Source organism: Neopsephotus bourkii, unplaced genomic scaffold (assembly GCF_033783945.1).
Source record: "Neopsephotus bourkii isolate Nb327-2 ecotype Australia unplaced genomic scaffold, CSIRO-AGI_Nbou_v1 NB_333, whole genome shotgun sequence".
Lineage (NCBI taxonomy): Eukaryota > Metazoa > Chordata > Aves > Psittaciformes > Psittacidae > Neopsephotus > Neopsephotus bourkii.
Window position 1 is genome coordinate 1,476,496 of NW_026900839.1, and position 13,314 is coordinate 1,489,809.

Here is a 13,314-nt window from a genome sequence, read left to right on the forward strand (position 1 = left end):
TTTAGGTGTGTTTTTCTTTCCAACCTGTTTTTTCCCCTTCACGTTGACTGTTGAATGCTTTGGGTGTGCCTGCCTTGTTTCTGCACAGTACCTGGCACAATACCTGCATGGTGAATGCCTTTTGGGGTCTCTAAGGAGTATTATAATACAAGTAATGAAGATGAGGAACCATCACCATAAGACTTGTTTTTCTGCAGAAATAACAAGAAGCATTTGCAGATCCCAGGTTGGGTATGCTTGGAAACATACCCGTTTAGTGTGTCTAATACTTGTTTTCCCTGCATAGTTTTATTTCTAGGGAGGTTGTTAGTTGTGGTAACAAATTACAACAGCACTACGGTTACTAGAGTGGTGTCTCTTCCATCATCTGCATTTTCTGCCCTGTACAGGCTTCTTTTAAACAAATGTCAGAGCCCTGGTTATGTTCTATTCCTGATAAACCACCTTGGAGTTGGCATCCTGGCATAGAGTCATCAAAGCCTTCAAACCCCAAGGTAGATAGTAACTTGAAATCTTTTCACATATAGAAAGGATTTTGTTCTCATGTAGAGTTCTCACATCATGTTGTCGTGGTTTTGGCTGTGTCTCTTCATCACTAGGAGATGCAGTAGACAGATGGACTTATTCTGCCATTCTCCACTCGAAGGAGGGTTTCTATCAAGTATTACCCTCTGCTTGTATGATAATAGAAGGGAAAAGCTGAAGGCAAGTGACCTAAGAATAAAACCCATAGATGATGATAATATATAATTTCCCCCCATTTTTAGAAAGAGAGATTTTTATTTCTGGTACTGAAGGAATTGTTTCTTCTGTCTTTTTTGCTGACTCCACGGCCATATTCTTAGAACGACTCTGTAATAAAGAGGTCTTCAGAAGAAGGTATTCAGGATTGAATTTTCGCTGTGTTTTTTGCATGTTTGTGTAGGAATTCAGCTGGGCTTTGTAATAAAACTTGTGGTTCTGTAGTTCAGGTTACTGAGGACTTCTGGACATGTCTCTTTTGATATAGAGTCATGCTGCTCTCTGCCTTTTTTCTGATTTCAACTTCTTGTGAAGCAAAATTTGTGCCTGTTGAATGATGCTCTCTGCTACCTGAAGATTTGTTGTAGATTAATTCAAAAACAAGGTATGCAAATCCTGTTAGGGCTGGGATAGCACTGCACCTAATAGGACTTACCCATTTCAGAATCCCAAGTGTGAGTCCCATTATCCAACCACTTTGTCTTGCCTGTTCCTCTTACTCTCCTTTCAGTGCTTTGGCCCCTGAAATATATCGCTTAGGGTTGGGAGCTTTCACTTAAGGTATCCCTCCTTTTTTTTTTTCCCTCTGTGGAACAGAGATAACATACTTCATGTAAGCAAAGAGCTTACTTTACATTAGAAGAGGAAGACCTGACCTCTCTTACTACAAGTGAAACTGTATTTTCCCTGCCTTGAAACTACGAGTGAAATACATTTTGCACTGGCTTATAATGCTGTGATTTATGCTGTGATATGCTTTGTGATATTACAATGTCCTTTTGCCTTTGTGTTTGATTTTTTCCCCTCTAATAAATTTTAGTGGGTATGTTGTCAATGAACAGGGGTATTTATCCAAAATGCCCATAGGAGAAAGAGGCATTCTCCCTCCTCTTTGCTGCCTCACAGAAGGAATCCTATACATTTCCCCCCCCCCTTCCCATTAATCTTACTGCAGTTTTTTTTCTGTGTCTTTCCTCCTTGGTTTGAAATAGTATTAACAGGGGAGATATTTTTAAATAGAAAACAACTGGAAGGAAGCGTATTTCTCCCTCTCATGTGCATACGCAAACACGTTGCACACAAACACGAATGAGTGACCAGCAGCAACTTTTTCATTTTCCATTTTGAACTTCTCATATCTAGGAAACTGAAAAGTTGCATTACTTGGTCCTGGTTTTTCCATTCCGAGCCATGCTAAAGCAAGTCATTTGCCCTTTCTTCTTCAGAGTGAAAAGACTTTGATCCAGTTTTTGGAAGACAATACTCATTTCATACGAATATTTAATCAGTAGAAAATAGGGAGGATTTAGTTTGTTTGTTTAGTATTTAACCAAGTGAATAAGGCAGATTAGGGGAAGGGGGGAGACTGGACCCATAAACAAGGTGATATATAATATTTTTTTTCGTTCTCCTTTTAAATAAATACCGATCAGCTTTATGTTCAGAGACAATAGGAGCCGTTGGCTTAAATTTGCAGTTTACTGTATTTATGGCTGTAATATCAAGGTGCTGCCGTCGTAATTTCATGCCCCAATGAGAAGAGCAAGGTCGAAGCAAATGCTTCCATCGGCATCTGCTAACACACTAACTCATAAACAAGGCCCGGCTGGATCAGGTGGCACGGAATAATACAGGCTAATGAAATACAGCACAGCTTTCCATTACTGTTAGTTTTTACAGTGTCGTCATTACGTGTAATTTATGTTTAAAAAATTCAATTTTATACAAGGCTCTGGGAAATAGGGGTCTGCAGGTCACCCGACGACTTTTAACGGCTCTGAGAGTCCTTATTGCACTCTCCTGTTCCAACAAAATGTTAATAATAAATAATAAAAAAAATCCTCTTTTACTTTTTCTCTGCCTTGCATATCTTGCTCTGTCTTTTTAATTACAAGTGGCTAAGGGGAGTTTGGGGCTCTAGATGATGTCAGGAGTTATCCCCTTTCCTGATGCTCCCAGAGGGGGGTGACTGTCTGCTTGCTTTGCTTTTGTCTGTCTATCAATCACCTGGGGTCCTGTAAATGGAGTAAACACAGCTGAGGAGAGGGAGATACTTAACAACCTCTCTCCCAAACCCTCACCCTCTGACATTGCCCTCCTCTACTCCATTACACTTCATTTTATTATAGACTCCAAAAAGCTTGGCCAGGAAGAGAAACTGCTGCCAGGTCTATTTATTTATTTATATCTGTTATGCCAAAATACTTTTTATTTTAACCTTTTCCTTCCTGCTTGGCTTGCAGTAATTCTCCATGTTGTACTGTCAGTCAGGTTTTTCCTTCCTTGTTTTCGTGCTGTGCGATGAGGTTAGAGCAGCTTTATCAGTTATGATTGCTACTTAGTCACCCTGATGGGTTAAAGTATATAATGTTGCTTAAAGATTGCAATTGCATAATTAACAGGCTTGTAGGTGAATAAGGCTGTAAGAATTCAAAGCTCTTTCAGTAACTTTTCAAATGACTTTTACTGCTGTATTTTTCGGCGTGACAGTTGAGACCAGTGAAATTCCCTTTGATGTTAGGGTTCCTTTACACAAAGTTTGAGCTGGAAGTGCAGCAGCAGGATGTTTACATTCAAATACAGTGTCTTAATGTAAATGAAGGGTAAAAAAAAAATCAAAGTGATGTTTCTGAGACCTTGGGGTTTGTTAAAATGTTGGCTAAGGCTCAGCCTCCTGAATGCCCTATGAACCAGGATGTGCGAAAGCAAATGGATCAGGGGATGATGCCTTTTGACCTTTTGGAAATGCATTCAGCTGAGTAGGGAGTGGGATATAGGACAAACATCTGATAGAAGCATCACCCAGCGCTGCATGGAAGTGACTGAACAGGTGGAATCATTAGTCTGGATCACATCCCAGAAGGTTTTTATGATGATTTTTTTTAAATGTGCCCATGTTCTTTCTGAGCAGAGTTGACTCAGTGGCTTCCAGGAACAGGAGTGTGATGTCGTTCCAGGGTGCCTACCAGTAGATCTTCCTTTTAGTCATATGATACCATGCACTAACTTCAAGTAGTCGCAGTTTGTTGTAGCTAAACAAGTTGTCCAGTTCAGTTTTGCTTTCTTCTTAATAGAAAGTGTGTGCGTGGGTGAGGAAAACAACAAGAGATACCACCCTCTGCCCTGCCTCTGTCCCTGCCAAAGGGTAGGTGTGCTCATTGCTCCCGGGTGGTCTGTCAGGGGGGTAATAAAACTGCCTTTGCAAACCCACAAAAGGAACTTAATTGATTCCACCACCTTTCCCTATTCTGGCAGAATTCTCAATTTCTTCCTAACCAGACATTTTCTCCCTAAAACTAATGTTGCCTTCAGGGTGTAAAAATCTTGCATGAATTACTGGATTGAGCAGTGCAAGGAGGAATATAATGAAGAAAAGATATGCTTAGTGGATGGGATGGAAAAAAGGGTTGTCACTGAAATGTCAGAGCCTGTGTCAGGAAAGAAGAAAAACGTTGGTGGCTCCTCTGGTTAAGCTCATGCAAGGGTTTTGCACTGCAGTTATTGCTACTGTGTTTCCTCCAGAAAATAAAGAAGAATGGATTTATGGTAAAACAGTGGATTGGGACTTGCATCTCCCAAGTGTTATTTTCTGACTGTCAGAGGTTCTGACCTCGGAGCACTTCCCATATCTGTATGTCTCACCTCTTCCTCATCTGTAATGATAATAGTACTCCTCTGAGTACTCTACTTCACAGTGGTCATAAGAGGAACAGTATTTTGATGTATGTGAGGTCTTTATCTTAAACAGTAGTAGATATTATAGAAGGGCCTAAATAGAAAGTCAAGCCTTAGAAGTTCTTGGGCAGAGGAGCTTTTTATACAACACCTGAGGTGCCGGCACCAGGAGTTGTCTGTGAAAGACCATTGTATTCTCTGACTTACTCTGATTCTGTGTTTGATCACAGCTTACAGGGGCTGAGCGACCCCTGAAAACTGAGTGGCCCTGGTGACAAACGCAGAAGAGGGTCAGCAAGAACCTTTAAGTGCAAGACAGTCATGGGTGCTGCATTCTTCAGTTCAACACCCTGAAGCCTGAAAAGGAAATTTTAAGGCTCTGTGAAAATTATACCTAATCTTTGTGATGGCTGTGGTGCTGTAGAGGAATGAAATGGGTGGTTGGGGGAAGGGAATAGGTTTGCATTCTGTGGGGCTATGAAGACAGTTTCCTTGCATCCTTCTCCTCAGCTCAGTCCTTGCTCGGTACCCTCTGCAGTTAGATTATTCCTTGCAGATAGCAATCAACTGGAAGGAAGTGTGTGTCTAATTTGCATGAGATTATTTAAAACAAAAAAAAAGGTCTGCATTAGTCAGGGTGATGGTAAACAACGCAAAGAGATGCCTTTTATAATATAGCTGTGGCTCAGCTTTCAAAGCCAAATATAATTCACTTACAATTGGCAGTTTCCTTTATTGTTCCTTTTAACCTTTTGCGTTCTGCATGGTCTTGATCTTGCTGCAACTCCAGAAGAACTGAAAGGTTTGTTTTCCAAAGTGTTGAGAAGGTGGATTTAGACCAGTTTTTCTCTTAAACTGAGACATACCTATTTGAGAATTATATTAGACACAAAGCCCCAGTGTTTGTGGCACTGCTTTTGAATCCAAGAGAATCTTCCTGCTAGATTAGAACAATGAATGGACCATGAACACTTTTTAATATAAAGCAGTAATAGAAGGACTTTGAGATATTGGAACAGATGATACTTTGATCTGGTTTAGAAATTCCCACTTTTCTATGTAATTAATATATCAAGGTTGAATAATTTGGGGCATGGAGAACCCATACTGTGTGCATACACCTGTGTAGGGGGTGAATGTGAAAAAAAGTCGGAAGGAATTTCCAAAGGGAATTTTGATGACTTGTAATTGCCTGAGGACAGTCAGAATGTCTTGTATGTTTTTGTTACTGTGTGTGAGAAATGACAACCATGAAGGCAGGTGTTTCTGAATCCACAGATGACTAGTTGCAGTGCAGACTCACTCCATGTATATGCTTAAGAAATGGGCTCCAGGAGATTATTCCCTTGATGCTTGGAGGCCAAGATGACAGGAACTTAAAAACATCTTGTTTGGATGAATAAAAAGGTTTTCCAAGGTGATGGCAGTCCCAGCCCTCTCCTCTGATAGTTAAGAAGGGATGTAGCTGTGATATTCTTTTGTACCATGAACAAGACCACTTCGTAAGGCAGCAGAATAGTCCAGGGATGTAATAACCAGTTTTAATTTGTGCTACTTTGTACAGGATTCAAATCAGGAATTCAAATGTGAAAGATTTCCCATCATTCTATCATTCCCATCAGGTTTTTCTCCACAGTACAGCAGGGGTTTAATGGAAACAGTGATACTTGAGTGTCCCTAGTTGGCAAGAGCAGAATAATTCTAGAAGTGCATTTAATCTCAAACAGGATGAGAACAGAAGGGGCAAGATGGTTAGGAAACAATAAGCTTTGTTTCCTGCTTTTTGTAGAAAGAGGTAAGGATCCTCCATAACTTCTGTACATTTCTAAGTGTTAAATATTATCAGATTAGCATGGAAGTAGGACAAAATGCCCTATTTTAGTGGGAGCCACATTTGCAGCCGGCAGCTAATGTTGTCTCCATCTTTATGAAATTCCATAGTTGCTAGTGATCTGCAGTGTTGGCATGTGTTTATGCTTTCTCCTACATTGGATAATTAGGAGCTGGTTAAAACAGTTTCTTTCTGATTAGGACTTTTTAGCATGGCTTAGACACCATAAATATTGCTTTTGTGACTAGAACAATGGGCTGAGTTGTGTTCCTGTGCCTTTTATTACTCTCACTGCAAGTCTTGTTCCATACTGTTAAGTTGGGTTTGGTTCCTTACTATTTGAGGCACGCATCAAATACAGTTAAAGGAATTGCAAGACCAGAGATCAAGAGCTTCAGATTTCTGATGCTGTTTCGACACTGACAATATTCTGTTATGTTAGAGAAATCACCTCATTTCTCTGTGCAACAGTATTTGCACTGTAGAGTAGGTAGAATAGTATCTGGCAGGAACTCAGAGTCTCTCGTGTACTCACAGGGACAGGGAAAAGATCTGTTAATAGTTATAAAGCCTTCTGAATACCAAAAGCACTGTGCTAGTGCTTTAGGATATTAAATAAGAGTTCTGAGACAGACTTGTGTATTTATTTCTGGCATTACTGTTTGTGCTACAGATTATTCTGTCTAGACCCCCAGTATGCAGGGAAGTTTTAAGATCATGAAAAAAATCATGAAAAGGGCCTGCCCATTTTCCATATTGTATCTCCCTTATGTTAAAAAGCCAAGCATTTTAAAGGATTGAGGATTTTCATCTACCAGATCTTCATGGATCTCAAGTGGAGGTGATGGAAAGCATTCCCCCATTTTTATCTCACTGCTGTCATATTCATACCATTTTCCTCACTGCCCTCAGTCCCTAGAGCAGCTGTGTGAGAATCAAATGGTCTGTCTCTTCTAAATCCCTTTCCTTAAAATCTATATTCTCACTTCCAGCCTTGCTGAATGTTTCTGCTTACATGCTGCCTCTATAGTAAAAGGTCCTGAATCACTTCATATGTTCCTTGTAGCAGGGACACTGGCTTTCTACCTGCTTCTGTGCAGGAGAATAGCAACAAATAATACACAACTGTCCAGGCCCACATCATGGTTGCCATCTGAGTACTAAATTCTTTTTCTAGAGGATGTTTTCTCTTGTTGGGAAAAAATAATCCAGCTTCTTTACAGATGCCGGTCATCATGGATCCTTTAGCTGCTTTTGTTTTCCCCCTTGTTGGCCAAATCTTTTCCATATGTTGTGGCCAATTACAGATGGTCATCCTGGCATTTCCTGATGGCAGGAGTGACTGCACCAACATGTACCATGTGTGCAGCGTTACTACAGCTCTGTGTGAAATAAAAGCCAGGCTGCCTTAGGGCAATCTAATCACGCAGCCATAGGCTGGGGCAATGCTAACGCTGAAAGTTTAGGCTTGGCCTTGTTTTGATCTGTTTTGTTATAGTTTTATTTCCTCCTTACATTCTGTGTCCCATTCATACTAATCACAGTCAGTCCTGATTTTTTTCCTTTTTATTTCTGCATTTGTCATAAAATAAAGCAAATTATTCCCGTCTTCGGAAACGATGTAGACTAATTAGTCGTCTAACCCAATAATTAGGTTTTTGTTTCCCTGTCTGTTTTCATGCATTATTGTTAGTTTTTTCCCCTCTTTTTTTTTTTTACACCATTACAGATTAAAATGAGCCACATTTGCAGTTGATGGTATCTTTTTTTCGGGGGAAGAATGGAGAATTGCAATAGAAAGCTACTTCAAAAGCAGCAATAAACTCAAGGATAAATTAAGGAAATTGAATGAGCCACATTTGGAAGCAGCGTTGAGGCTAATATTCTGTCGCTTAAGGTTAAATTGCAACAGAGAAAGAGAGAGGGAGACATTCCAGTGAATCCAAAATTGGGGAGGCATTACTGCTCAAGTCAGTGCCAAAATCCTTTGCAGCTTGAAAGGGTTCTGCCTGGCTTGAGAATTTAATTATGCGTGCATCAAGTGGGTAAAGGTGCTAAACTGATTTCATTTCCTCTGCTCCCCCAGGCCTGACAGATGAAGAAATTGACCTGGCTTTCCAGCAGTCGGGCACAAGCACGGATGAGCCACAGTCCCCAGGTCTTTCTACACAAGTGGTGCCAGCTCAGCCCTCTCACCCAGTGGTGTATAGTAAGTAACACTTCAAAAACCATCTGGTTCTGTTGCCTTCTGCAGTGATTTCTCCAGCAAGTTCACAGATTTCTGTGCTAGATCCTAGATTGCAGGTCAAATAATGCCATACTGTTTGTCAGAATTGGATCCCAAATGTTACTTCAAATGCACTTGGTAGTTGTTGATGCCCATGACAAGATCGTATTACCTAAGGAAAAAGAGATACAAATGATCATTGTCTACAAACAAACATAATGCGTACTAGCCTGTGACACCCCTTGACCTGAAGGGGTATAGTCAATACAGATTAGATTCTCACCCACTATGATGCTTGAAAAAAAGCATTTAGTCAGCACAGGACTCAGTCTTCCCTTCTAAAGCTTTCGGTCATGCTTCCCTTCATCAGTAGGGTTTTCTAATATTTAGATCATAAATATGTGATAGAGCTGATAAATTCTTGGATAGAAGGTGCTATAAAAGGGCAACACAATTTCATCTTATTGCAGCAGTGGACTCTGTTCAATAAACTGTTGGACATCAACACAGAGTTTTGTTTTAGCTAGAGGACTTACTATCTTCACTAGTCAGGCAACCAGTTAGTTCATAGAATCATAGAATAGCTCAATTGGAAGGAACCCATAAGAATCATGGAGTCCAGCTCCCTGCTTCTCTCAGAACTAGCTAAAATTAAACCATGTGAGTAAGAGCATCATCCACATGCTCCTTGAATACTGGCTATTAATGCCTTGAACAGTTACTTGAAAGAGGTGTTTTTCCAGCATGAACAGCAAGCTGGGATATAAGGTCTTCAGAACTTAGTCTGTGACTTCCTGTGTGTGAATTTAAGGTCTGGCACAATGGAACCCCAGAGTGAATGAGATTTAATAGTGCTGTGAGGTTGCAAATAATAACAAACAGTTAATATGAATCCCTAATTTTAATAAGCTCTTCCTCTTCAATCTTAAATAATCTGAGGGGTGACAGCAGAAATTCTGTGGACGTGCTTGTATGATTTTGTGTACAAAATACACTCTCAAAGAATTTTTCAAGTCCCAACATAATCTGTGTAGACTCAAAATTTACATATATATTTGCATTTTAAAACAAACCTCGCAAAAAAGTATCTAAGCTCCAAACAATAAAAACCAAAGTACACACCATTAAAAATCCATCAAAAGAAGCTGTTTAGCTCACATGTGTGTCTGGCAGTTTGAAAATCACTTCACCTACCTGCCAAGTATTAAGAATAGGGTTTTGATACTGCTCCTAAACAGCTCTAGGTCAGGTTCTGACTGATGTAACAGTCCATTTAGGGCTGTGTTTATTAGTTTATGGCATAGGTTTCCTATTGCTAGAGACAACACTAAACTTGCTTTCTGAGTTTTTTAATACTCTGGTTTGGCACAGTTTGGGAAGAAAAATATATGTGATGGAGTTAGGCTCAGAACTGGAATATTTCCGACCGTTGTACTGGGTGTGCTGGTGAGCTCAGGACTGAATTCTGCCTCCTGGGCTAATACCTGTCTGCCATAGCTCACAGAAAATGCCAGAAAAGTACAACCTGTTCTCACAATGAAAAACCAGAGCCAGATCCCTCTTACTCGTGGTCCCTAACTCTTACCACAACCCAGTATTGGAAGAGTTAATCTTCCCTTATTTTATAGTGTTCCACTACTAAGGGTAGGGCAGGAAAGAAGTGTACAATTCAAACTGGAAAACACTGTCATCATTGTTAACCCCTGTAGCTTTATCAATGTATGGGATTTTTCCATTTTACTATTTTGGCTTTCTTCAAAGCTCCAGCTCCCAATTTCTACGTACTGGGCAAAAATCTTAACTAATATTTGAACACCAAAATGTTCCCAGTAACAGCCCCAAAGAGGGGTCTGAAGGCATCATTCTGTAATGCTCAGAAACCAAAGGTGAATAGAAATACCACCAAAGTAAAGCTTTTGAAGGAGTTGCAGTTGCAAAGCAGTGCTCCAGCTTTGTGATCTGATCGCTGCTTTTAAAATCATTTGAACCAAAACCTTTTGCCTGTGAGGTAGCCCTTTTTAGCAACCCCCAAAATGGGGGAAGTGGTGACAACAGGTTTCTTAGGTATTGTTCCTCCTTGCTCCAGCCATTCTTTGTAGACCTTCTATTTAACTTCTTCATGGATGTAGAAAAAGAATAAAAAGCTAAGTATATTTATATTTATAAAAATAAATATATGGTATTCATTTGACCATAATACTAGTTTTGATCAAGTGTCATCTGTGTCCTCTTCTAGTCCTTGACTGGTGTATTACTGATGGTGGTAATGATGGATCCATCTTTGTGTCTTCCTGCTACATGCTTTGCATGGTATCAGAACAGCAAAAAGAGTATGTGGATTTCTCTAGAGCTGATGGTTGTGGCTGTGCAGAGGCTCTTTCAAGGTGCCTTGTTTGCTGTAGGTTATTTCATCTGTTGGATGATAATGCTGTAATGAATATTTCTGAATTGGTCCAAATCTGCTCCAGGACAGTTGTTTCTGTGACAATTTGCTAAGTCAATTTATCTTTCACAGATTTGTTAGGGGTTGTCATGTACAGAGAAAGACAGATACTACTTTTTGTCTATCTGTTACACTTACCTTCTTGCAGAGTATTCATGACATTAGTGTTGAAATGCTTCAAGGTTTGAAGTTCAAAAGTATATCTGAATGAGTAATGAGATAGATAGACTGCTGAATCTATAAGTTGACTCGGTGGTGGGAGCAGCTCACACTGGAAAAACTTATACTGAAAAAAGATTATGAGCTATATTTGCCTTCCCCAAAAAAGACATCTGAGTTTCTTGTGAAGCACCATCTGATCTGCTGGAGTTTAGGTCTTGAAGTCTGTGAACCACTCTGTGTTTGATATTTTTGGTTCTTTTTAAGTTGTTTTTTGGGGTTTTTTTTGTGGTTTTTTTTTTTTTTTGGAGTAGTTTTGACACCTCTACAAAAAAATCACAAAACTAGAGAGAAAGTTTTACCCCCCACAGAGCAAAAAGGAGAAAGAGCTGAGGAAGGTACTGTGCTGAAAAGCAGTGGCTAGTGCCTTCAGAAACCCACTTTCTTCTCCATCTCTCCTCCCCACAAGGTGTTGCTGCTTCATGTTTAAAAATTATGTTAAAACTCTGGTTTCCAAGCACAGAAGTTGAGTATGGCTTCAAAACCATCTCAAGAGTTTATTAAGCAGGAATGGAGGAAACAGCTGGGTTGGTGATCTCGGCAGCATTGCCAGTGTAGGATGTCCATTTTTGTGAGTCAGAGCAATAAATCCTGTGCACACCTTTTGATTTTGCTTAATCTCCTGCTGTTGTCAATCCAGTCTCTTCCCATTTTTAAGGTTACAGGAAATAATTAATATCATTTAAATCCTTCCTTTGTACAAATGGAACTGCTCGTGTAGTTATTTCATGTTCTAATGTTTTGTTGGAAATAGCTGTTACCTGCGTAAGTACTTTCTTATTCTTGTAATAAACATGTATATATAAGCCTTCAGTGTAGCATAGTCCCAGTATGCCCAACTGCTCTTAGTTTGCTCTAAGAGAAACACTAATAACTCTGGGGAGGAAGAGACAAGAATTAAGTTTCTAGACACTGTATTTTCACTCAATACCATCTCTACTATTTCCCCTCCTGTTCTGGAGGAGTAATTCCTTCCCTCCAGTTTGTACTTTTGCCAAGAGGTGTCAAAAGTGCTTAAAAAAAAAGCTTAAAAAAAGCTTGAATTTGATTAATATAGAGAAACAAGACTTTGCCTGACTGATAATAAAACTGATAAATGACATTTGAATTACTCGTAGCAGTAATTTATTACATAAAATATCTTTTATTTGACATGCGATTAGTTGCTGGAAGCATCACTCAATCTGACTAGTTTAAACATGCTCTAAAATGAACCCCCAGTAAAAAAACAGGGCTGTCTGCTGTTGGCATTATGAAATACACTAATCCAGCAGTGAGGACAAAAATCTGACTTTAAATATTTAAATGATTAATTGGGTTTATATTTTTTTTACCTTTCTAACCCCTATAATTACAAGCAAACTCAGGGGAGTTTCTAAGCAAGGTGTGCAAAGCTGCCTCATCATCCAGTTCATCACCAGTGTTCTTCCCCGTGGTGTTCACGGTTTCCATTTATGGGGGTTTGTGCAGATTTTACACCTGCTTAAAAATCAGTGACTGCTTTTCTTGCCATTTGGATCTTCTCCCACCCTTGTGTCTTCATTACGTGGGAGGCTGTAGAATACAGGCTGTTTTCTCTTACAATTAAAAATGGTACCTAGAATCCAGACTCTTTTTTTTTCCCCTGATGCTTTTCCATGGCTTCACTGTTTGCTCTTGGAAAACCACCTCTTCCAGCCTTGGTTTCTACAATTTAAATGTGGATACTAGTGATGCTGACCTTACTTGGATGCATGAGGCCTAATGAATTGATGTCAGGAGAGTTAATTCTGAGATGAATGGGGATCTTAAAATCAGTGTTAACTTTGCAAGTGCAATTTCCAGTTGCTTCTGTGAAAATTAAATGTATTTACACAAAACACAGACTTACAGCTGGAGAAAATAACCTGTCTCCTTTCCATTTGCCATTTGAAGGTCTCTTATGTGGAATGGTTTGTTATTTCCGCCATGCCCAAATGGAGAGTAACTGGGCTATTAGTGGTTTTTCTCTTCCTCTGAATTCTGTTCCACTTGTACAAGTAGGAGATTGAGGATATGCGAAGAAGTCAGTGTGAACACTGAGGTTACAGCTGAGAAACTTGTATAACCCTCTCTCCTCCCCACGTTTTAGATTAGAATATTGCAGAGAAAAAGGAAGGTTGAGTGAGGATTTTAGTCAGAGCTGTGACATTCTTCGTA

General features: G+C 39.7%; 1 protein-coding gene across 2 annotated transcripts in view; it reads left to right on the forward strand.

Moving 5' to 3' along the window:
- Positions 1 to 13,314, forward strand: part of PEX14 (peroxisomal biogenesis factor 14) — a 76,435-nt gene that overhangs the window by 51,153 nt on the left and 11,968 nt on the right. For both annotated transcript variants that reach the window (XM_061347948.1, XM_061347949.1), the window contains one exon: positions 8,334 to 8,456. In XM_061347948.1, the coding sequence (XP_061203932.1) occupies positions 8,334 to 8,456 (123 nt within the window). The remainder of the gene's footprint in view (positions 1 to 8,333; positions 8,457 to 13,314) is intronic.